Raw genomic sequence first — 25,273 nt, forward strand, 5'->3', positions numbered from 1 at the left:
ATCCGCCCTTCATCTGACCCTGTTCCCTGCACAGCAAGTCTCTCCTTATATGCACAGTTCTTCGGGGCTGAGCCGAAGTAAATCCGTGATTGCCCAGCTCTCAGCACTGCTGGATTGTAGAGTTCTCTTTGGATGTCTGATAGGTCTGGATTCTGTAAAGATGTCTCTGAAAGACTTTTCCTCGTTGAGAGCACTGTTCCTCTTGCCATGTCACAGTGCAATAATAAACCAGGAATAAATTGGACTGAAGATGTTTCCATTTGAGGAATAATTTTCTGTCCAGAATAGCCCATCTGAGTCTTCTGGTGCTTGAGAAGGGACTATAAACACGTCTCCTGTAGTGACAGAGCTAAATGCAACACTAATTGGTTACCTTGACTGGAGCATATAAAGCCTGTCTCTGTTGACTCAGTAATTAGAAAATAGAAGTGATTTAATTTTCCTCTTTAAAACTGTGTATAATTTGTGTGTAATTTATGTTTTTTCTTGTGAATGCTGCTTATATGACGCTGAGTGCCCATGGTGCTGCTGCAAGTAAGGTTATCAATGCATGTGTACTGTATACGTACATGTGCTTATGCACATGACAGTAAACTCAACTTTGACTTTAAAAGGAAGATTCTCTCACTTTCGAGCTAAGTGCACACGAAGTACAAACTTGCCACACCGTGAATTTGCCTTTTCACTTATACCAGTTTTTTCTTCTAGCCTGTCTTTCAGGAGAGAAACTCAGTCCTAATAGTCTCATCAGTGGCCCTGCAAATAACTGTCAGCTGACCCTGAGCCCATTCTGGCCTAGGTCACAGTGGAGTAGTCTTGTTCTAATTTGGAGAACCATGGTAGAGTCATGAGAGTTATGCAGCACAGAAGTTGCTGCTTTGGCCCATCTCTTACACGAATCCTGTACACTTTTTATTCTCCCCACTTTCCCATCAGCTCCCTCCCAGATCCTACCATTTACCTGCATACTAAAGAAAATGAAACTACCAAAACGCAAGAGGTTGTGGTGTGGAATGAAAGAGAACTGCCCTGAAGAGGACCATGCAGGGAGAACGTACAGACACCACGTAGATAGCGGCCAAGGTCAGGATTGAAGCTGGGTTACCAGCGCTGTGGAACTGCAGCCCTAGTAGCTGCACCATAACACCTGGAGGCTGAGAAGCAGGTTCAATGATAGAACCTGAACGACCTACAGCAAAGTCACTGGGGACCCTTTGGTTTTGATAAATCGCCAAACATCTTGGGCCATTTGCAAAATGCTCCCAGCAGTGCTGTGTGATGGAAGCTGTATGTTACAAGCACAGACACAGGGGTTTGAGTGTTAGCCACTCACAGGTAGGTGCAGAGGAGGGAGATAGGCCAGAAAGGACACACACCAACATGATAATCATCCAAAGAATCGAAAAGCAAGCTCTGGCTGGCAGTGCACACATTTGCTTCAAATGTCAAGGACTTGTTCAGTCTTCTCTACATTAGCTGACGAACATAAATTTCAGCATGTGTTTCTGCTACTGAGTTTGAGAATAGCCAGGGAGGTACCGCCCCTGTATATCTGAACATGGGAATTAGGAGGAGATAAAGATTAAAGATTAGCTTTATTTGTCATATGTACATCGAAACATACAGTGAAATGTGTTCTTTTGTGCCAATAACCAACACTGTCTAAGGATGTGCTGGACAAGCCCAAAAGTGCCAGCCGCTTCCAGCACCAACATAGCATGCCCACAGTTGATTAGCTCTAAGCCTAATCCGTATATCTATGGAATGTGGGAGGAAACTGGAGCACCTAGAGGAAACTCACATGGTCATGGTGAGAAAGTGGGAGTTGAGCGGTGGGTGTAGGCCCTCCCAGCCTGCTCTACCACTTAGTAAGATCTGGTTGTATCTGTAACTCTGCATTGCTGTTTTCCTGCTGTAACCTTTCATCTACTTGCTTATCTGATATAAAAATATGCAAGGACTTTGCTAATACAGTTATTATTAGGAGGAGAGTTCCTCACACTCTTAACTCTAAGAAAAATATCTGTTTTATTTCAAAGTTCAAAGTAAATTTTATTATCAAAATACATATATGACACCATATACATCCCTGAGATTCATTTTCCCGCAGGCGTACTCAGTAAATCTATAGGGTGTGTTCGTTCATCGTCAACGTCGATGAGGACCTCGACACCATTATGATGGTGTCGAGACTAGCGCGTGATTTGGATTTAAGTGAGGGAGAGTTGCGCAGCGTCAGCCTCACTCTCTCTTCCCAATTCCCATCTGGATCCAGTGGCAAGACAAGAGTCGAGACGGCTGGAGATGGGACTAGGCGCAGTGGATGACCATGACGTCTTCTGTGTCTTGTCCTGCTCTACACGTTCCACGACGCTTGCAGAGACCGCCTTCTTGACCATTGGACCTTCCATAGGTCTCGTCCACTCAATCCGCCAGAGTCTGTCTTCACATGCTGGGATAGACAACTCCCTATCTCACTGAGGGTTTGAGACCCGTCGGCTACCCTCACCTGGTTTAGCCAGCTTGTTGAAGCCGTTGCCCGGGGTGTGGCTGCTGTCGCATGCAAACAGCTATGGGGAGCCACAGGTGAGAGCAGAGTGCCAGGTGGGGACCAAGGGTGGACTAACTGCCTTGAAAAGGACGCGGCATGTTCCCCCACCAGAGATGCTACCCCTCCCTGACACCCCATACACCCCTATAGAATAGTAACTATAACAAGATCAATGAAAGATCAACCAGAGTGCAGGAGACAACAAATCGTGCAAATGCAAAATATAAAATAAATAGCAATAAATAATGAGAACATGAGATACAGAGTCCTTAAAGTGAGGTTATTGGTTGTGGGAACATCTCAGTGGATGGGCAAGTGAGTGTTGTTTTCCCCTTTTGTTCATGAGCCTGTTGGTAGATGGGTGATAACTGTTCTTGAACCTGGTGGTGCGAGTCTAGAGGTTCTTGTACCTTCTACCTGATGGCGGTAGTGAAAAAAGAGCATGGCCTGGGTGGTGAGGATCTCTAATGATGGATACTGCTTTCCTACGAAGCATGTCATGTAGATGTGCTTAATGGTTGGGAGGGCTTTACTTGTGATGTACTGGGCTGAATCCACTATCTTTTGTAGGATTTTCCATGCAAAGGCATTGGTGTTTCCATACCAGGCCATGTTGTAGCCAGTCAATATGCTCTTCGCTACATATCTATAGAAGTTTGTCAAAGTCTTGGATGTCACGCCAAATTCGCGCAGACTCCTGAGGACGTAGAGGGGTTATTTTTAAACAGTAGCCCCGCATGAGTAAATGTCCCCTCCACATCCACTGGGTTAAGAACGCCACTAGATCTGGTAGGACATTAATGTAGTCTTCTCTCTCAGCTGCCATTGGACAGCAACAACTACCTCCATTTATATAACAAGTAATAAAACATGCAAGGCACTTGATGCAGATATGAAGGTAGCAGGGCAGGTGATCATACGCTTGGTTAGAGAGGTGGATTTTAAGGAATGTCTTTCTGGTTAACTGTTGAGAAGTTCGATGGAGGGAGGTCCAGAGCTGAGGGTCTAGCAGTTGAAGACGTAGGTGCCAATAGCAGAGTGATCATGTGTGTAAAGCTGAAATGAAAGGTGCTCAGGGAAGGTGTATAACCAGAGGAGGCTACGGAGAGTTGAAAGGCCAAGAGGTGAAGGTTTTAAAAGTGGGGTACAGAATTTTTTTTAAAAATTGAGTCATGATCAGACTAGGATCCATGTGCACACAGATCTGGTATGTGAGATCTGTGTGTTAGGATATGCGCTACAATTAGGATTAGCATCTGTTTAGAGAGTGGAGAAAGCTTGTACTTGCTCCAGGCAGGGCCATCTGGAATAATCTGCTCCCATCAGTTTTCAGCTAACTTCTGCTGTTCAATGTCGGTCACAAAGGGAGGATTCTTGCATTTATTTAGTATCTCAGGGCTAACTGAGGCACTTCACAGGCAGTGAAATACTTTTGAAATGGAGTTCCTATGTATTTTAGGAAGCCCCCCCAATTAGTCCTCAGCAAACTTCACCGAGCAGCAATGACATAATGACCAGACTGTCTGCTTGTAACATTTCTTGAGGAATAAATATTGGCTAGAACACTGTAATAAATTGATCTTTGAATAAAGATTTATTTTATGTACTATATATCTGAGACAGTATTGGGGTTTTCTTTTATCTCACTGTAAACATATCACTGAAAAGGCAGGCCATTTTGGGTACGGCAGCTTCCAAAGTTTCACGTCATTGACCTGTGGGTTCAAATCCCACCATGGTAGTTGGGGAAATTAAATTAAATTAAATCTGGACTTTAAAAGAAAGCTGGTCTCAGTAATGGTAACTATATTACGGTACTTACAGGGCTTTCATTTAAAAAAAATAATTTGGTTCACAAATGTCCTTCACTGGAGCAAATCTGCCATTTCAGCCAATCTACCTGTGGTTCCAGAAGTACTACAAAAGTTAACCTTTCATTGCTTGCTCAGTTCAGGGGTAATTAGTAATGTTTGATAAATGCTGACACTGCTCGCGATGCCATGACCCATGAGCAAGTAGGGAAAGATTCTGCACACGGGACCGTCTGCCTAGACTGTGTGCTGGTGTCCCAGAGATCGAAGTCAAATTTACTGCAGTGTACACAGGTGTGATGAAAACCTTACAGTAGCATTATGATATTAGATAAGCAGTACTCACAAAAAAGACATAAATTAAGTTTATAAGAAATAAAACAGATAGTGTCAAAAAAGCCAACATTCATTATAGTGCAAAGTGATCAATGTGGTCATAATGTTGCTACATTGAGATAGTAATTCGGGTTGAAGGGAGGTAGCTGTTTACATTAATTTATTTTTATTTGGAGATAGGCCCTGTAAAAGACCCTACTGGCACAAACGAGCCCATGCCGCCCAATTATACCCCTGAAACCAATTAACCTGTGAGCCTGAGCGTCTTTGGAATTTGTGAAGAAACCCGCGCAGTCATGGGGAGAATGTACGAACTTCGTACGGGCAGCGGGGGGAATTGAACCAGGATTCCTGACACTAGTAGCGTTACGCGACCTACTTTTGAGCCCACTGGTGTGAGATCTCAGGCTTCTGTACCTCCTGCCTGGTGATAGGCACGGAGAAAGTTGAGTCCAGAACCTTGTGCTCAGAGGTGACCGCACACCACTAGGAAACGTAGCTGACACGGCGAGAGATGTGGTTTTATTTTCCATTTATTTAGAGATACAGCACAGAACAGGCCCTTCCGCTTCCGGCCCAATAAGCCACGCTGCCCAGCATCCCACCTATTTAACCCTAGCCTAATCACAGGACAGCTGGGGCTAATGATATGACTCAGCATGAGCAGACCAAGATATTAGGCTGCACAGTGAGTAATGGAAGCAGTGATTGCCAGCAGTGAAATATTGTAAATGCATGGGGTTTCTTTAGAGAACCAAGATTAACACAGCCAGAACTTTTGTCACTTGTGGGCCAACTTGAACTGGGAAGATATTTATCAGTTATCATCTCTGGCTGTGACACATTCTGTCACAAGATATTTATAATCAAAAAATTTCTTTTGAGTGGAGCTTTAGAGACCATCTGTTTTTCTTAGCTGAACACAAAACTGTCAAAAAACAAACTCTGCGAACCATCATCTCAAAAAAAAATACGAGTCCGTTCTCTGGGAGATTTCTGCCTGGTTTCTTTGCCTTGGCTCATTAATTGAGTAAGATTTCTCCTCAGAAAAGTGAAAGATTATTGGAGTTTGTAGCTTGGCCACATTGGTGATGGGAAAGAACAAGAGTCTGCCTGTCTAATCTCGGTTTTGTCTTAACAGCCTCTCGGAGTGCAGTTGCCCTGTTAGGTTAATCTGGCTCATTTGGTTAGGACCAAAAGGTTAAACCTTAAGGTTCATACTTGTTGACATTGGCAGTGGTGCAGTATTTTAAAAGGAATGTTAAACCAGTGTCTTGGCTGGCCTTTCAGTTTGGCACCAAGGGAAAATCTTGTCCTCAGGCCTAAAGTTCCTGATCTAATTTATGCAGATGCTTCTGACATTCAGTTTCTTTGAAGCCAATGCTTTTGAATGTAGGGAGAGTGTATCCACAGGGAACCACGTTCCATACCACCTTGAAAAGGACAGCAATTTCTACTCCAGAATTTCCTGTCACAGCTTCTATCTCTGTGCAGAGCAGGAAAGTTCTCTCCAGCAGTACTCAATATTTATCCTTCGACAAATAATACTTAAAAATGATAAAAACCACTCAGCAGGCCAAGCAGCGTCTATTTTGGGTTTCAAGACATTAGTAAAGGGTTTTCAACTTGAAACTATTCCTCTTTGTATAGATGCTGCCTGTGTGTTGAATGTCAGAATCTGGTTTATTATCACTGGCTTGTGACGTGAAATTTGTTAACTTAGCAGCAGCAGTTCAATGCAATATATAATCTAGCACAGAGAAAAAAATAATAATAAATAAAATAAAAACAAGTAAATCAATTACATATATTGAATAGATTTTTTTTAAAAATTGCTGAAACAGAAATATTGTGTACTTAAAAAAGCGAGGAGTGTTCTGCAGTTTGTATATTTTTTATTATTTCTGATTTTCAGTAAACTTGAGTTTTTTTGATAATCAAATCCTGAAATGAATGTCTGCATTTCCAATAACACTGAAATGACTTGGCATCATCCAGGACAAAGTAGTCTTCTTGACCAGCACCTCAAGTCAAGTCACTTTTTATTGTCATTTCGACCATAACTGTTGGTACAGTACACAGTAAAAACGAGACAACGCGCTGGATTTTCCATTACTCTTCCCTCTTCCATCGGAGTTGCACTGCGGCTAAAGTGTGTGTCATCGATAAAGTGCTTAGAATTATTTGCCTAGGCTGCTCTGACAGCAAATCCCACACTCAGCCTGCACCAGCAGGAAGGACAAGGACGAGGACTTCAGACACAAGGGAACACCTCTACCTGCAGTTTTCTTTCCCAGTTACCCGCCATCGTCCTAATCATTAGGGTAAGTCATGGAGTGCTGTCGACAAAAAAGCCTTGCAGAGGGTGGTTAGGGGAGCAGAGAAGGTCATTGGGGTCTCCCTACCTGCTGTCCAAAACCTCTTTCAGAGTCGATGCCTCCAGAAGACACAGTACATCATTAAAGACCCCTCACACCCTCTCCATGAATTGTTTGTTCTTCTGCCATCAGGCAAACGTTACAGGAGCATCAAAACTAAAACCACAAGGCTACTAAACAGCTTCCTCCCACAGGCAGTCAGACTGCTAAATAGCTGCTCCACCTGACTCTGCTTTGGACAGTTTTAACTTGCAACGGACACTTATAACTGATTTTAACTGACATGTGGCTGTTGTGTTTTACTACTTATTGTTATGTTTATTATTTAGTGTTGCGTTTGTTATGTTATGATTGCACTGCTCCTGGGAAATGCTGTCTCATTCTGCCCTGCAGAGCTGATGTACGATTAGAATGACAATAAAGTTTTTTGAATCTTGAATCTTGAATGGCACTGGGGAGCACTTCTTCATTCAGACTGCTGTGCTTGAAAAGGATGTGATATGCACACCTTCTCAAGGCTGATTACGGTTGAGCAATAACACCATAATTTGTGGGAATTTACAGTGTGCGAGCTGGCTGCTGTTAGAAGGGTCTCGGCCTGAAACGTCGACTGTACCTCTTCCTAGAGATGCTGCCTGGCCTGCTGCATTCACCAGCAACTTTGATGTGTGTTGCTTGAATTTCCAGCATCTGCAGAATTCCTCATGTTTGCTGTTATTCATGCCTGGTCTCCCAACATACTTCACATTTTGTTGAGATGTCTTTAGATAGTGAAAAATTCTGTGGAGACGTTAAGTAATTCACCCAGAATTCAATGAAAAGGCATTTACAGATGTAGTTTTTAAAATTTATAATGAGGTGGTGTTTGATGTAAGAATTTCTAGGCTCCCTAGCTTGAAGTGTGAACTGTCTGTTCCGAGTTTAACGGGGAGTAGATCCAGTAATCTGCGCACTGGTGTGATCTGTGTTTGGAGTTGGCTCCAGTTTGAAGGGTCTTCCTGTCAGCTAGCTTAAAGCAATCTCTTGCAAAAAAAGTAGTTATTGTTGCACAGCTCATTGCATCACCTTCAAAGCTAAATTCTTGGCTCCGACAATATTTAATACACAGAACTGTCCTCTGGTAATTTTGATCATTACATGTACACATGAAAAATTTGAAACAAGCTTCAGAGTGATTGAGAACAGGCTTATTACTGTTCTGGGTATAGGGTCAGCAGATAATGGGAGTCACAGACTCAGCACTGGGTGGAGTCCCCTCAGCTCTTCTGTCTGCCCGACTTAGAGCACCTCCAAACTAAAATCAAAACATTGCAGATGCTAAATGTTAGAATAGAAGTACAACAGAAAATGCTGGAACCTTTAGCAGGTCCTATACCATTTATGAAGAGAGAAACAGAATAATGATACTTAAATCAAAACTTGGAAAAGTAAGTTTGAAATTGCAGTTATAGAAAAAATTGAGAAGATTCTTGTGGAAAGGGAACAAGCCTCTTTTCCTATTTAAATTACCCCCAGGACTCCCTTTATTCATTAGCCTTCATTGTTTTCTCTCACTTAGTTGATGCTGTTCAATTTTTTTCTGGGCACATCCTACACACCTTTACCTCTTGTTCTCTCCACCTTTCTCTACCGTATAAATCTGGCTTTATCACTAACATTTTCCAATGAGCAGCCATTATGCCGAAATATTAGCTCAGTTTCCCTCTTTACGGATGATTCCTGGCTGCTGAGTATTTATAGCATAATTTGTTTTATGTCAACAATCTGTCTAAGCATCAAATTTTGTTTGATGCTGTTCTTGTGAAATGCTTTGACAAGGAGTCGAAGGAGCTATATAAATGCAGTTTGTTTTTGTTTCATCTACTGCTCCCTGCAGCAAGAGTATTGCTTACCACAGAATAACAAATTTCATGACACACAGTGCCTTGAAAAAGTATTCAGCCCCAACCCTTTGTTCGCATGTATGAGTATTTTGACTAAATTCACTGAGAATTTTTACTTGTGAATCCTTGCTCTTTTTTTTTGCACAGTAATTCTGTGAAAATTTCTCAGTTAAATTGATCAAAGTCACTGGTTGTAATACTCATTTATGTGAACAAAAGGTCGGGGGCTGAATACTTTTTGAAGGCACTGCATCATATTAACCCTGATTCTGAAGATGAAGCAAGGATTCAGGTGAAGATTTCCACTTTGGGCTCCTGAGGAGGAACTGCAGAAGCTCTCAGTGGAACTACCTTTTACTCAGTGGAGTTAGAGACAGAGTGGCTTAAAGATTAAAAACCACACGCAAAATCATGTGAGCTCACACACACACACACACACACACACACACACACACACACACACACAGATACAGACAGATGGACTCTGACACTCAGTCATGCACAGTCAGACACGTGCACGGCCACGGACGTGCACGCCCACGTGCCTGCCTCCCAGCAGACTTCCGCACATGCTACAAACCACGTTGCCAGCTGTCTGTCCCGTGTGTTTGTCGGTCAGTGATTTTCACATGCAACAAGTTTGTTGTTTGCAGAAATTCCAAGTTTGAAAGGAGTAATGTTTTGACTCTTTAAGGGCTCTGTGCACAGTAAAACCCTTAGAACATTAAAGAATGTGCTGCTGTGGTAAAAACCAGTCTCACTAGCCTTTTCTAGCTCTTAAAGTGGTTAAAATCCACATCCTGAATCCTGTCTCCTATTGTAGACTTTATGAGCAGCACACACAAAGTGTTGTAGGAACTCAGCAGGTCTGTCTTTCTGAACTTTTTTTATCATTCATGCACAAATTATGGACTCACTGACAAAGTCAGAGTCATAGAGCACTACAGCACAGAAACAGGCCCTTGGTCTCATCTAGTCCATGCTGAACTATTACTCTTCCTAGCCCCATTGACTTGCGCTGGACCATAGGCCTCCGTACACCTCCCATCCTTGTACTCATAGAGCCATCTCTAATTGTTCTTGAACTGAGAGTCTGTCTTCGGAGGACAGAGAGAGTCAACCCCGTGGTGGGTGTGGAATGATGTATACTGTATGTCAGTGTAGGCATAGATGACTGATTTCCTTCACTCAAGGACATTCATTATCCATATGTACTCATAACAATTCAATGGTTTCATGGTCCACATTAGTTTTAATTTTCTACTTAATTCATTGACTTTGAAATTTGTATCATTCGTGCTTTGATTTGAACGCATGTCTGTAGATTATTGATCCAAAGCCCAGGGACACAAGTCCGGCATCACTGGGACAGCATGGTAGCGTAGCAGTTAGTGTAACGCTGTTTCAGCACCAGTAACCCGCATCCATTTCCTGCCGCTGTCTGTGAGGAGTTTGTACGTTCTCCCTGTCACTGCATGGGTTTCCTCCGGGTGCTCTGGTTTCCACCCACAGTCCAAAGACGTACGGGTTAGAGGTTAATTGGTCACATGGGTGTAATTGAGCAGCGCAAGCTCATTGGGCTGGGAGGGCCTGTTACCGTGCTGTGTATCTAAATAAAAATCTAAGTAAATAAAATTCAATTTCTGCACTTCTGTCCATAACATTCTGGAGTAGCTCACACAGCCTGCTCTGCAAAGCACAGGGTGTGATTTGCAATCATTGCACAAGTTTCTTGTCCCATTCCAACATGTGTCCATTTTCTTCTTGCCAAAGCCAGCATGGTGTCTGTTGGTCCCTCCATAATTTACTCCTGCTTATCTGCACATTTCGATAATAAATACAGAAATTCGTTCAGCTTGACGTCTGGAAGAGTCAAATAGCAAGGCTGCTGTTAACAGGGCCCTGGGGAAAGAGGTCACGGTCAAGGAGCTGGAGAGAAACATCAACAGGTATGCGATGAATAAGATGGAGTATCAGAGAGAGGGACGACTGAGTGAAAGGAGAGGGTGCTGCACAAAAAGAGAAGAGTTAAGAAACGGTCGGAGATCTGATGCTGAAGGGTTTCGGCCCAAAATGTCAACTGTACTCTTTTTCCATAGATGCTGCCTGGCCTGCTGAGTTCCTCCAGCTTCTTGTGTGTGTTCCAGCATCTGCAGATTCTCTCTTGTTTGAGATCTGATGGGCCAGTTTTTCCACACAGGCTGGAGGTTACATGGAACAGACTGGCAAAGGAAGTGCTGGAGACATACAGTTAGATTATTTAATAGACATTTGAACAAGTACTTGTAAATGTTTAACTATTACAAAGTGAATGCAGGGCCAGTGTCAGGAATTAATCATTGAAAACAAGGAGATGACAGAGGAATTAAACAGGTACTTTACATCAGCAACACACACACACACACACGCACACGCACACGCACACGCAATGCTGGGGGAAGTCAGCAGGCCAGACAGCATCTAGGGGAAGAGTAAACAGACGGCATTGCAGGCCGAGACCCTTCAGGACTGGAAAGAAAGACGGAAAAGTCAGGGTAAGAAGGAGGGGGAAGGGGAGGAAGAAGTACAAGGAGGTAGGTGATGGGTGAAACTGGGAGAAGGGGAGGAGGTGAAGTAAAGAGCTGGGAAGTTGATTGGTGAAAGAGATACAGGGCTGAAGAAGGGAGAATCTGATAGGAGAGGATCAATGATTCCAAAATTGAATGGCTTGTCATATGAGGAGCGTTTGATGGCTCTGGACCTGTATTCACTACAATGCCGAAGAATGAGGGGTGCCCTAGAACATAGAACATAGAATAGTACAGCACAGTGCAGGCTCTTCGGCCCACATTGTTGTGCCAACCCTCAAACCTTGCCTCCCATATAACCCCCCCCCCCCACACCTTAAATTCCTCATTGAAAACTGTCAAATAGTGATAGGCCTTGATAGAGTGGGCATAGAGAGGGTATTTCCCATGGTGGGAGAATGCAAGACCAGAGGACACAGCCTCAGAGTAGAGGGGTGTCCTTTTGAAATGGAGATGAGGAGGAATTTCCCTAGCCAGAGAGTGGTGAACTTGTGGAATTCTTTGCCACAGGCAGCTGTGGAGGCCATCTCATTATGTATATTAAAGGCAGAGGTTGATAGATTCTTGATTGGTCAGGGCATGAAGGGATATGGTGGGAAGGCAGGAGATTAGGGCTGGGAGGAAGATTGGATTAGCCATGATGAAATAGTGGAGCAGACTTGATGGCAGGTAAGGAGATAAAGCGAGAGAGAGAAACAAGATTGGGGAATAGTGAAGGAGAGTTGGGGGGGGGGGGTAATTACCAGAAGTTAGAGATACTTTACATCGGTCTTTGCAGATGATACAAGAAACATTTTGGATATAGCCGTAAATCAGAACTTGGAAGGGAGGAGGAACTCCTCAGGAAGACTAAAATCTCTCGAGACGTTGTGCTGGATAATTTGTTGGGACTGTTGGCTGACAGGTCTCTGAGTCCTGGCGGTCTTCATCCTTGGGTCCTCAAAGAAGCGACCAGTGAGAGAGCCGATGTGTAAGTTTTATTTTTGCAAATTTCCCCCCAAGTGAAGGAAAGGTGGTTTGATTGAAAAGAGGCAAGTGTAACTCTATTTTTGGGACCCATATCGAAGAAAAGATGTGCTGACGTTGAGAAGGGTCCAGAGGAGGTTTACAAGAATGATCCCAGGAATGAAGGGGTTAACATATGCAGAGCACTTGTTGGCTCTGGACCTGTACTCATTGGAGTTTAGAAGAATAAGTGGGGGATCTCATTGAAACCTACTGAATACTGAAAGGTCTCGATAGAGTGGATGTGGAGAGAATGTCTCCTCCCCACAGGGTCTGGGACCAGAGCGCACAGCCTCAGAATAGAAGGGTGTCCCTTTAGAACAGAAATGAGGAGGAATTTCTTCAGCCAAGGGCTGGTGAATCTGTGGAATTCAGTGCTACAGATGGCTGTGGAGGCCAAGTCATCGGGTATATTAAAAGTGGAGATTGATAGGTTCTTGATTAGTAAGGGCGTCAAAGGTTACGAGGAGAAGACAGGAAAATGGTATTGAGGGGGACAGTAAATCAGCCATGGTTGAATGGTAGAGCAGACTCGATGGGCTGAATGGCCTCATTCTGCTCCTATGTCTTATGATCTTTATCCCCCGTATGTAGGCAAGTTGTAGAATGTGGGAGGAGTTAGTGGGAATGCAGAAAGAAAGCAGAGTTTGTGTAGGCGGGTACTTTATGATTGGAACTAAAGGAAGAGGAGCCACTGACTGACACTATGTGGGAGCTGGATAAACGTCTGTAGTGATACAGTCATTCAAAAGGTACCGGGAGAGAAGGATATTGAACGGCAGGTGAGGGAGTTGGATTAACGTCATCAGAGAGCTAAGTAAGTAAGCCAGGCTGCTGGGGGAGAAGGATTATTGAGTCATAAGTAAAGGGCGTGCATAAGCATCAGTTGTGGTACAGTCAACAGAACGTTAAGGTGAAGAGCCAGATGATGGTTCTGGATAAACATCAGTCAAAGTCAAAATAAATTTGTTATCAAAGAACATATACAGTACTGTGCAAAAGTCTCGGACACATATGTATATCTAGGGTGCCCAAGACTTTTTACAGTACTGTATCTGTAAACTTGAAGCAGAGAGTGAGATTGCAAATCTGGTGGGAGCAAAGGATGCTGGGAAAGGCAAGGGTGGAGTGCCATAGGAGGGGTGTGGAACAGGTGGCAGAGAAGGACTGCCAGGGGTGGGGGTTGGCACGAGTGCTGACACACCCAGCCCTGAGACACCAGGCAGGGTCATTTGATTTCAAGCAATTGGTTTATTGATCATTACAGAACGTCTCTCTTGTGCTTCCTGTTCCTTCCCCTCTCTCTCCCCCTTCTCCCTGCCCTCTTCCCACTGTCAGTCCACAATAGAGACCCATATCAGAATCAGGTTGATCATCACTCACATGTGTCATGAAATTTGTGGGTGTTTTTTTGTGGCAGCAGTAAAGTGCAATACATAAGACTACTACAATACTCTCCAAAAGTCTTAGGCACCCTAGTTAGATATATGTGTCTCAGACTTTTGCACAGTGCTCTCTGTCTCCATATACTACTTTGAGATTCATTTTCTTTCAGACGTTTACAGAACGTAAAGAAATCCAATAGAATTTATGAAAAACTATTCATAAGGAAAATTGACAAAAAAATGCGCAAAAGAAGGGAAGTCATGCAAGTAATAAAAAAGTAAATGAATAATACTGTGAGCATGAGTTGTAGAGCCCTTCAAAGTGGGTTTAAAGATTGTGATGGCCGGTGGAGCGGTGACATCAGCACCGGCCTTCGAGCCGAATGGTCCTGGGTTCGAATCCGGTTGGCTCCTTCCCATCCGTGCTGGGTTGAGCGTTGAGCGTCCAGCTGGCAACTCGGCCTTGTAAAAAAAACAGTCAAAGTGCCACGGAAATGGCAAAAATGCCGCCCGATGCGCCAGACGGCACTAAAAAGGAACAACAACAAAGATTGTGATACTGTCAGTAAAGTAAGGCAGTTGGGGGAATACATTTGTGTGACACTGTGAGGGAGCTGATTTAATGTCAGAGGAAAGCAACTAAAGAAACTTGGGGGACGAGCGTGACGGAGAGATCTGGAGTGGCACCAGTAAAGGGTGAAGTGAAGCTGAATAACTTGCAAGGAAATTAGGGAATGAGTGCAACCGACAGGATTTTGGTGTACACTCAATGGGCCAAAATCTGTCTTTTACATCATTTAAAAAAATGAGTATGAGATAACTGAGTTGAATTAAGGTAAACTGGTTGAGAGAGACGGGGGGGGGCGTTGACAGTCTGTGAGGGTTTTAGTTAAAATCATTGCTGATAAAGTCAGTAACACAGAATGCTGAGGGAGGGACACCATTCAGTGAAAATATGAGATGCTGTCTCAGGCTGCTGAGGAATGTCATAACTGAGTGATTTTGTGAGGGAGTTTCAGTTAAAATCAGTACACTACTGTCAGAGATACAGGCCGCCGAGGAAGGAGGTTACCGTGATAAAGCTGTATTAACAAAGGTTTAGATGCACTGGGAATGTGATAACTCAGTGACAGTGGGGAGGGGCTGGGTTAATGACAGTAGTGGTGCAGTCAGTAACACAGGTGTCAGGAATGTAACTGTGTGTATCTGCTCAATTTCTACATCTTGTTTAGATTCAGATTTATTTATCAAAGCATACAGTGAAGTGCATCATTTGCATTAACAGCCAGCATGCCGAAGGATGTGCTGGGGGCAGCCTGCAAGTGTCGCCACAGATTCCAGTAGCGACACAGCATGCCCACCGTGCTGGGCAGAGTACAATGAACGACAAGACAACAGGAGAACAGAGAAAGCCCACTCCTCGGCCTACAGTGCCCGCTGGAGGTCTTCAGCCTCCAGTGGACTGGCAGAAATTCGCAGATTCAGGGCTCTGGCCACTGTGCCTCAACAACTGAACTTCCTTTGGGTCTCGATCTTCGATATTGATACCATTTCTTGCTGATGATGATGGATGAGGATTCTGAACGCCAAGCCTCGAACTCTGGACTCACGGATGATAGAACCCAAACACTAGGCCTCAAACTCTGGTCTTGCTGACTCGCATACGTAGGGAGGTCACTGGCCCTCATGCTTCCTGCCAAAATGGAACTCCAGTCCTGACGATGGCTTGTTGACCGAGGGTGGGGAGTTTGTGGCGCAGGAGGTGGCTACCGACCCTCCTCCACACTGGTACTCTAACACAGCTTCCGACTATGGACTCCATGTTCACATCACAGTCCTTCAAACATGGATTGGAGGCCTAAACTCTGACTTGGTCTCTAATTTCCCCCATATCCCTGTCCCTTAAACCTGACTTGACCCCTAACTCTGCTCTCATACCCCAAAATCATCCCTACAAACCTAAAAAAGCTAAAACATCTAAAAAATCCAGGACAGGTTCCTCAACTTTCCCTTTCAAAGAGAAACAGAGTTAATGGTCAAATTAAGTTATAGCTTTCATGGAATACTTTATAAAAGTGTTTCAAGGACGTCCAATCTGGATGCTATTGTCACATTAGTACCATCCCTTAGCCAATTGCATTGAGTTATATCTCAGTCGGTGGGACTGTTGTCTCTGAGTCAAAAGGTTACTTGAGCACATAAACCTACGCTGGTACAATGGCTGCAGTACTGAGGGCTTTAGTGATTTCAGCATTGCACCATTGAGCTGAGACGTTAAATCTGCGGCCTTGCCTACATATTTGGGCAGATGTAAAAATTGCCTGTGGCACTATTTCTAGGAAGGGCTGTGGGGTTCTCCTAGGTGTCTACTTCCTTAAATCAAAATGACAAACAGATCATCTGATCATTGTCTCATTGCCATTACATCTATCACAGGATGCAAGCTGGTTTCTAATGAAAAAGTGAGGTTAGTGCTTTAAAAACAAGGAAATTGTTCTCATCCCTGAGATGTGCATGATATCCTTTGCATCCTCTAAGTCGACAAGGCAGAGGGAGGAAAAGTATGTGCAGATTCGGTAGCACATGATGGTTTGGGCCAGTTGAATTTCCCAGCCTATGAAGCAGTTGGCTGTGAATGGACTGGCCAGCATGACTTTAGGGAAGTCAGCCAGCTTCTCGGCAAGTTCTCTTTCTGAAACTCAGGAGCAACTGTGCTTAAAACAGGCTGTCACTTTAAGGACATGGTGTCAAATTCCTGGTTAGTTAATGATGATGTTTACCGTGTTAGAGAGGTAATGATAACCAAAAGTCATCAGTCCTGACTGGTTTATGTTAACATAAATATCTTCATCCTTTTTCTCATATTCACGTTTTCAAAGTGCAGCATCTGAGCTGTGATACACTAATCCTTTTTGTACATAGAAAGAAATTGATGGACTGGCTTCTGTCTCTGGGGAGAAAAACACATTGACCTCACTCTTAGAGACTGGCAGCAAACAGTGAGATATTTGTTATTCATTCAGATGGCATAGGTATTGCTGGTAAGGTCAGAATTTGATGCCCATCTTTAAACTAGCTTTGAAATGGGATGGTTACTAGGCTATTGTAGTGGACAGTAAGGCTTAACCTCATTGGTGGGTCTAGACTCACATGCAGGCCACACTGCTAAGTACAATAGGTTCTCTTCCCTTAAAGACAGTAGTGATCCCGAAGTACAGTACAGTGTGGATTCACCTTCCTTTCAAGTTTTCATGTTTTATGGTTTTACAACATTGAATTACAGTGGATTTAATTCGGCTTTTTTGACTCCGATCAACAGAAAAGTTCTCTTTTACGTCAAAGTGAAACCAGATCTCTACAAAATGATCTAAATTAATTGATGGTCATGTATTCACCCCCTTTAATATGACACACTAAATCATCATTGGTGTAGCCATTGGTTTTAAAAGTCGCCTAACTAGTTAAATGGAGATCTGTTTTTGGAGACTTGTGTGTAATCAAAGTGCTTCAATTGATTGTAGTGAAAATACACCTGTATCTGGAAGGTCCAACTGCTGGTGAGTCAGTATCCTGGCAAAAACTACACCATGCAGACAAAAGAACACTCCAAGCAACTCTGCGAAAAAGTTATTGAAAAGCACAAGACAGGAGATGGATACAAGAACACTTCCAAGTCACTGAATATCCCTTGGAGTACAGTTAAGTCAATCATTAAGAAATGAAAAGAATATAGTACAGCTGTAAATCTGCCTAGAGCAAGCCATCCTCAAAAACTGAGTGACAGTGCAAGAAGGGGACTAGTGAGGGAGGCCACCAAGAGACCTATGATAACTCTGGAAGAGTTAAGGCTTCAGTGGCTGAGATGGGAGAGACTGTGTATACAACTGTTGCCCTGGTGCTTCACCAGTCACAGCTTTATGGGAGAGTAGCAAAGAGAAAGCCACTGTTAGAAAAAAAGCTCACATGAAATCTTGGCTAGAGTTTGCCAGAAGGCATGTGGGAGATTCTGAAGTCAGCTGGATGGAAGGTTCTATGGTCTGATGAAACCAAAATTGAACTTTTTGGCCATCAGACTAAACACTATGTTTGGCATAAGCCAAACACCACACATCATCAAAAACACACCATCCCTACCATGAAGCATGGTGGTGGCTGCATCATGCTGTGGGGATGCTTCACTGCAGCAGGCCCTGGAAGGCTTGTGAAGGTAGTGGGTAAAATGAATGCAGCAAAATACAGGAAAATCCTGGAGGAAAAACCTGATGCAGTCTGCAAGAGAACTGCAACTTGTGAGTAGATTTGTTTTCCAGCAAGACAATGACCCCAAGCAGAAAGCAGAAGCTACACAGGAATGGCTTAAAAACAACAAAGTTAATATCCTGGAGTGGCCAAGTCTGAGACCTCAATCCAATTGAGAATTTGTGGCTGGACTCGAAAAGGGCTGTCACTCATGATCCCCATGCAATCTGACAGAGCTTGAGCAGTTTAGTAAAGAAGAATGGGGAAAAATTGCAGTGTCCAGATGTGCAAAGCTGATAGAGACCTATCCACACAGACTCAAAGCTGTAATTGCTGCCAAAGGTGCATCTACTAAATACTAACTTGAAGGGGGTGAGTAATTACACAATCAATTATTCTCTGTTTAATAATTGTAATAAATTTAGATCACTTTTTAGAGATCCGTTTTCACTTTGACACAGTCATTTTTTCATCACATTAAATCCACTGTGATTCAATGTTGTAAAACAATAAAACATGAAAACTTCCAAGGGGGCTAAGTACTTTCTATAGGCACTGGATGTATATAATAATCTGGTAGTTTCATGTTCACTTTTACTTCTACAAGTCTATAAGTCAGATTCAGATTTATTTATCACACGTACATTGAAACATACAGTGAAATGCATTAACAACCAACACACCCGAGGATGTTCTGGGGGTAGCTCACAAGTGTCACTACATGTTCCAGTGCCAACATATCATGCCTACAACGTTCAGAACTATAAAAGCAGTGACAACAGCAACAAAACAAAACTAGACAACAATAGCATGCCAAATATAATTAACTAAATTAGAATTGTCCAGGTGGTTTTAGGATTCCAACTTTTGCCTCTGAACCATTGATGCAATCATATGGATTTCCAGTTCAGTAACACTGCTTTAGCATTTGACAGCTTGGGATGGCTCTTATAGAAGTATAGTATTGAAGCAATGGACCAAATATCCTCCTTCGTGCTGTAAATATTAATGGTTTTGAGGTTCTCTATTAGCTAGGACTTGCTTTCTCTGATGGCATTGATAGAGAGATGTGCTGGGATCCTGAAGGGAGACCATTTGTAGATTATTTATAGTAATGGGGAGCCTCTACTTCCTTAGGAGGCTAAAGAAATTCCCCATCAACTCTTACGGATTTTTATCCATGCACCATAGAAAGTTTTCTGTCTGGATGTGTCATTGTTTGGTCTGGGAATTGCTCTGAATGCTACTGCAGGTAACTGTAGAGAGTTGTGGACATCATAGTAACCAGCTTTCTCTCTCTAGACTCGGTCAATATTTCTTGCTGCCTAAGTAAAGCAGCCAGAATAATCAAAGACCCCACCCACCCCGGAGTTTCTCTCTTTTCCCCTCTCCCGTCAGTCAAAGTCCTGAAAGCACATATCACCGGTTTCAAGTACAATGTCTATCTCACAGTTATCAGTCTCTTGAATGGACCAGTTGTATGATAGGACCATAGACATAGTAGTAGAATTAGGCCACTCAGCCCATTGAGTCTGCTCCACCATTAAGATGGATATAAGCTAAGATGGACTCTTGGCCTCATAATCTACCTGGTTATGTGCTTCCACTTTATCGGTTACCTGCACTGCACTTTTATGGCAGCTTTTACAACTTGTTCTGCATAGTGAGTGTTTTACCTTATTCTAGCTCAATGCACTGTGTAATGATTTGATCTGTATAAACAGTATGCAAGACAAGCTTTTCATTGTGTCTTGGTACATGTGACAGCAATAAACCAACACCAATGCCAATGCCCATGGCCAGGTGGAACAGAGCACTGGCTGACGGACACAACAGCCAATGTTTCTCAGTGTCAACATCTCTGAGGATCTATCCTAGGTACATTATCGGTACATTTACAAAGAAGGCACAACAGAAGCTATATTTCATTAGGAGTTTGAGGAGATTTGATATGTCACTGAAGGCACCCATAAATTTCTACAGAAGTACCGTGGAGAACATTCTAGCTGGCTGCATTGTGGTCTGGTGTGGGGCAGGTACTACACGGGATTGAAATAAACTGCAGAAATTTGTAAACTCAGTCAGCTCTATCATGGGTACTAGCCTCCTCAGCATCCAGAACATCTTCAGAGAGCAATGTCTCAAAAAGGCAGTACTTGTCATTAAGGACGCCTGTCACCCAGGACAGGCCCTCTTCTCATTGCTACCATCAGGGAGGAGGGACAGGAACCTCAATCCAACACTCAATGATTCAGCTTCTACCCCTCTGCCAAAAGATCTCTGAATAGATATTGAACCCAAGAAAACTACCTCACAACTTTTTTTTCTGTTTATGCACGACATTTCATTTAACACATTTATCTTACTGTAAATTTGCAGCTTTTATTATCATGTATTGCATTGTACTGCTGTCACATAACAACAAATTTCACAGCATATGCCAATGATATTAGACCCGATTCTGATTCTGTTTCCGAAATGTGCTCCCAGGAGCAGTTCCCCTTGCGAGTTATTTTGAGACTTCTAGGTTTTGCTTTGAGGTGTAAAGCCATACGTCACAGTAGGAGGCCTCTCGACACACTTGATAGAGCTGTGTAATTAATCCCGCTCCCAATCGTTTACCCTGAAAACTCTACAAACCTGCCCTCATTTCCCCATTCTCCTCTTGAAAGCTGTGATAGAGATTGCTTCTACGTTCCCTCCATTTCCAGATCACTGCTAAACTTTGTGTAAGTACAGTCGGCCCTCCTTATCCGCGGGGGGGTCGGTTCCGGGACCCCCCGCGGATACCAAAAAATATGGATGCTCAAGTCCATTATATAAAATGGCATAGTATTTGCATATAACCTACACACATTCTCCCGTATACTTTAAACCATCTCTGAATTACTTAATACAATGTAAATGTTATATAAATAGTTGTTATACTGTATTGTTCAGGGAATAATGACAAGAAAAAAAATGCTCAAACAGCGAGTGCTGGAGAGAGAACTTACGGGTTTTCCTGATCCATGGTTGGTTGAATCCGCGCATGCGGAACCCACGGATAAGGAGGGCTGACTGTAGATAAATTCTCTTGTTCTCCTGCAAATACAAGTATTTGATTTGCTTCACTTACCTTTTATCATACTTCCTTTCCACAGAATGCAAGCAGTGTCCGCACACATTTCCCCGGGTTCCGGAGAGCTCGCCCCCAGCCTGTGCCAACGTGGAAACACGGTCAAACTCACTCAGTGAGGTGGAGGAGATGTACTTCAACAGGATGGCAGAGGACAAGGCAAGTAGTTTAGCTGGCAACTGCTGTCGTGGTCAGCAACTCCCCAAGGGCAGACCACTTCCATTTAGCGAGAGCGAGCCAAGGTGATTGATAACCAAGGTCATCCTTTGGGCCCCTCGTCTTAGAAAAGATGTTCTGAAATTGGAGAGGGTTCACAGGAGGTTCATGAAAATAATTCCAGGATTGAACAGCTTGTCATATGAAGAGCGTTTGATCACTCTGGGCCTGTATTCACCAGAATTCAGAAGAATGAGGGTGACCTCATTGAAACCTATTGAATGGTGAAAGGCCTTGGTAGAGTGGATGTGGAGATGATGTCTCCTATGGTGGGAGAGTCCAAAACCAGAGGACACAGCCTCAGAATAGAGGGGTGTCCTTTTATAATGGAGATGGCCAGAAAGTGGTGAATCTGTGGAATTCATTGCCACAGGCAGCTGTGGAGGCCTAGTATTTTTGTATACTTAAGGCAGAGGTTGATAGATTCTTGATTGATCAGTGCATGATGGGAGAAGGCAGGAAATGAAAAGGCAGAGCAGACTCGATGGGCTAAGTGGCCTAATTCTGCTCTATATCTTAAGTGAAAGCTGTTAGTTCCACTGTATCTTTCACAATCTCAAGATATCCCAAGCCACACACTCAAAATGCTGGAGAAACTCAGCAAGACAGGCAGCATCTACGGAGGGGAATAAATAGCCAATATTTTGGGCTGAGACCCTTCATCAGGACTGCCAGGTCTCGGACTGAACATTTGTCTGTATATTCTCCTCCATAGATGCTGACTGACTCGCCGAGTTCCTCCAGCATATTGTGTTTGTCGCACAGGATTCTCAGCTGTGCAGAATCTCTGGTGTCCGAGGTATTCCAAACTGTTTTATCAGCCAATGTGCAGACACAAGAGAGACTGCAAATGCTGGAAATCTGGAGCGACACACAAGATGCAAGGGGAGCACATGGGGTCAAGTGGAAGCTATGGAAGGAAATGGACGGTCTGTGTCTTGTGACAATGCTCTTTAGGTTTGGAAAGAAAGAGGGAGGATGGCCAGTGTAAAAGGATGGGGAGGGGTATATAGGAAAATGGAGTGCAAGCTGGCAGGTGATAGGTGGATCCAGGTGAGAAGGGAAGGATGGTCATGAGGGGGAGAGTAGAATGAAGTAAAAAGCTCAGGGGTGATAGGCGGAAGTGACAGAGGGCTGAAGACAATGGAATCTGGTAGGAGAGTCCTGTGGGGATGGAGAGGGAAACCGGTGGGAGGAATGTGTAGATAACGGACAGATGGAAGGTGGAGTACGGGAAAGAGAAGGGGGCTGGTGGGATAAGGGAAAACAAAGGGTGGAACAGAGGGCAGTGGTTACCACAGTTGGAGAGATTGACGTTCATGCTGCCAGGTTGGAGACTACCATGGTGGAATCCCATGCTGTTCCTCTAATCCACGTCTGGCCTCAGCTTAACAGTAGACCCACCATAGACGCTGCTTGGCCCTCTGGCATTTTGTGTGTCCTTTCATCCAACATAATACTACTGAAGGATTATTTCCTTTGCAATAGATGGATTGCGGTAGTCAATATGTACACAACGGGCTCCCATGAACAGCAGTGCTGAAAACTATATTATCCGCTTTAATGATGCTGATGTGGGGCAAGGGCACTAGGGAAAACTTTTCTTTGAAAATTCATCAGGAGTCTGCCGGGGTTCCTGCTTTTAATCCCTCATTTGAATACGGTCCTTCCATTAGTGCAGTCCTACCTCAGCACTGTCCAGATGTTCATATGCAGGTTCCTGGAATAGCAATCTAAAGAGAGGGAAAATAGCTCCCAACTGAGCCACAGCTTGACAGATGATTACAGATGAGCTTAAGTTGATTAAACAGTTGGTAGGTTTGAGGGTAGGAACTATTTTCTGACAAGTCCAGAATAGTACAGTTTCAGCTTGGGTGAATTGAATAGAAATATAGATCAAACTTGATTTAACTGAATGCTGGCTCATGCTTGTGGCCCAGAATGACCTCCTCCTGTCCTCAAGACACGATCTTTCCTCCCCCATTGGAGGGTTTAAGGTCTCCAACAAATGTGGCTGTGGAGTGCAGCTCAGCCTGATGTTGTAGTACCTGGGCTGGTGTCCAAGAAGCCATCCACGTTTGCTGTGGAGGGATGTTATGGAAAAGAAAATACTGCAGGAGCTGCCAAAACATACGGTGCGTTCAGAAACACGGCCCCAACCCAGCCTGGGATCAGTGCCAGCACAAGAACAGATCTGCAGTGGTTATTTTGTGTTGCTTCCAGATGTTTAAAAAAAAATCTGCACAAAAAGGCCTTTTTCAACAAGTGAAATTTATTTATATATTCATTTTAATGTAAATTCTTTAAAAAATTGAAGGAAAGTCTTCCTCACACCAAGGATGGATTCCACCATCTTTCAGTACTAAGATTCAGCACAAGACTGACAATAAATTAAATGCAGATGTTCTATTTCTGACACACTACAAATGGGCTACATAAGTTATACAAGGGATTAAACTCTGTAACATTCAAACATTGAGGTAATTTGGGGAAGGGAAAGCAGTTTGTCCATTGATTCAAATCACAACGTACCTTCCATTCTGTTAATCAAAATGTTAAGCTCATCACCCTGTCACCCATCACCCACCACCCCACCACCCCATCACCTCACCACCCCATCACCTCACCACCCCATCACCTTACCACCCCACCACCCCGTCACCCCAATCACCTCACCACCCCAACACCCCATCACCCCAATCACCTCACTCACCACCCCATCACCCCAATCACCCAATCACCCCACCAACCCACGACCCTACCACCCCGTCACCTCACCACCCCATCATCCCGTCACCCTGTCACCCCACCACCCCGTCATCCCGTCGCCCCATCACCCCATCACCCCAATCACCCCAATCACCCAATCACCCCATCACCCCAATGACCTCACCACTCTGTCACCCTATCACCCCAACCACCCCATCACCCCATCACCCCAATCACCTCACCACCCCATCACCCCATCACCCCATCACCCCATCACCCCATCACCCCATCACCCCATCACCCTATCACCCCATCACCCTATCACCCCAACCACCCCATCACCCCATCACCCCATCACCTCACCACCCCATCACCCCAATCACCTCACCACCCCAACCACCCAATCACTTCACCACCCCAATCACCCCAATCACCCCAATGACCTCACCACTCTGTCACCCTATCACCCCATCACCCCATCACCCCATCACCCCATCACCCCATCACCCCATCACCCCATCACCCCATCACCCCATCACCCCATCCACTAACCCAGCTCTTTAACAATTGGACAATAAGGAACCAGAGGGCACAATTTTAAATCTCAGGTTTTCTCTCCCAGCAGACACTGTCTGATCTGCTGGGCATTTCCAGTATTCCCCTTCAGTTTCAGGACTCCGAAGCAATCCTGACCTGCAGTTAACAGCTTTTACATGTCCCTTATTTGTCTCCTCTCCCTCTTTAACCCCCTTCATTCTATATACTGTACCAGACTGACCGGCTGCATCACTAGTCTGGTATGGAGGAGCCACTGATCACCATTACTACTACCATCATAGAGAAGGTACAGGAGCCTGAAGACACACACCTAACATTTTAAGAACGGCTTCTTCCCCTCCGCCATGTGATTTCTGAATGGACAATGAACCAACCCATGAACACCACCTCTCTATTTTTGCACTACTTATTTAATTTTTATTCATATATATTTTATAGTAATTTATAGTTTGTTATCTGTTGCAGATTTGATGACATGTCAGTGATTTTAAACCTGGTTCTGATTCCGAGACAATTC

At 43.9% G+C, this 25,273-nt stretch overlaps 1 protein-coding gene across 4 annotated transcripts in view; it reads left to right on the plus strand.

The window, feature by feature from the left end:
* Window positions 1-25,273, plus strand: part of arhgef18b (rho/rac guanine nucleotide exchange factor (GEF) 18b) — a 234,604-nt gene that overhangs the window by 48,204 nt on the left and 161,127 nt on the right. For 3 of the 4 annotated variants that reach the window (XM_072244323.1, XM_072244321.1, XM_072244322.1), the window contains exon 2: window positions 21,299-21,432. In XM_072244323.1, coding sequence (XP_072100424.1) covers window positions 21,403-21,432 — 30 coding nt within the window. In that variant the 5' untranslated portion in view covers window positions 21,299-21,402. Of the gene's footprint in view, window positions 1-17,553; window positions 17,615-21,298; window positions 21,433-25,273 lie in introns of those variants that run through there. The other variant, XM_072244324.1, reaches the window with a different exon arrangement.

Source organism: Mobula birostris, chromosome 26 (genome assembly GCF_030028105.1).
Source record: "Mobula birostris isolate sMobBir1 chromosome 26, sMobBir1.hap1, whole genome shotgun sequence".
Classification (NCBI taxonomy): domain Eukaryota; kingdom Metazoa; phylum Chordata; class Chondrichthyes; order Myliobatiformes; family Myliobatidae; genus Mobula; species Mobula birostris.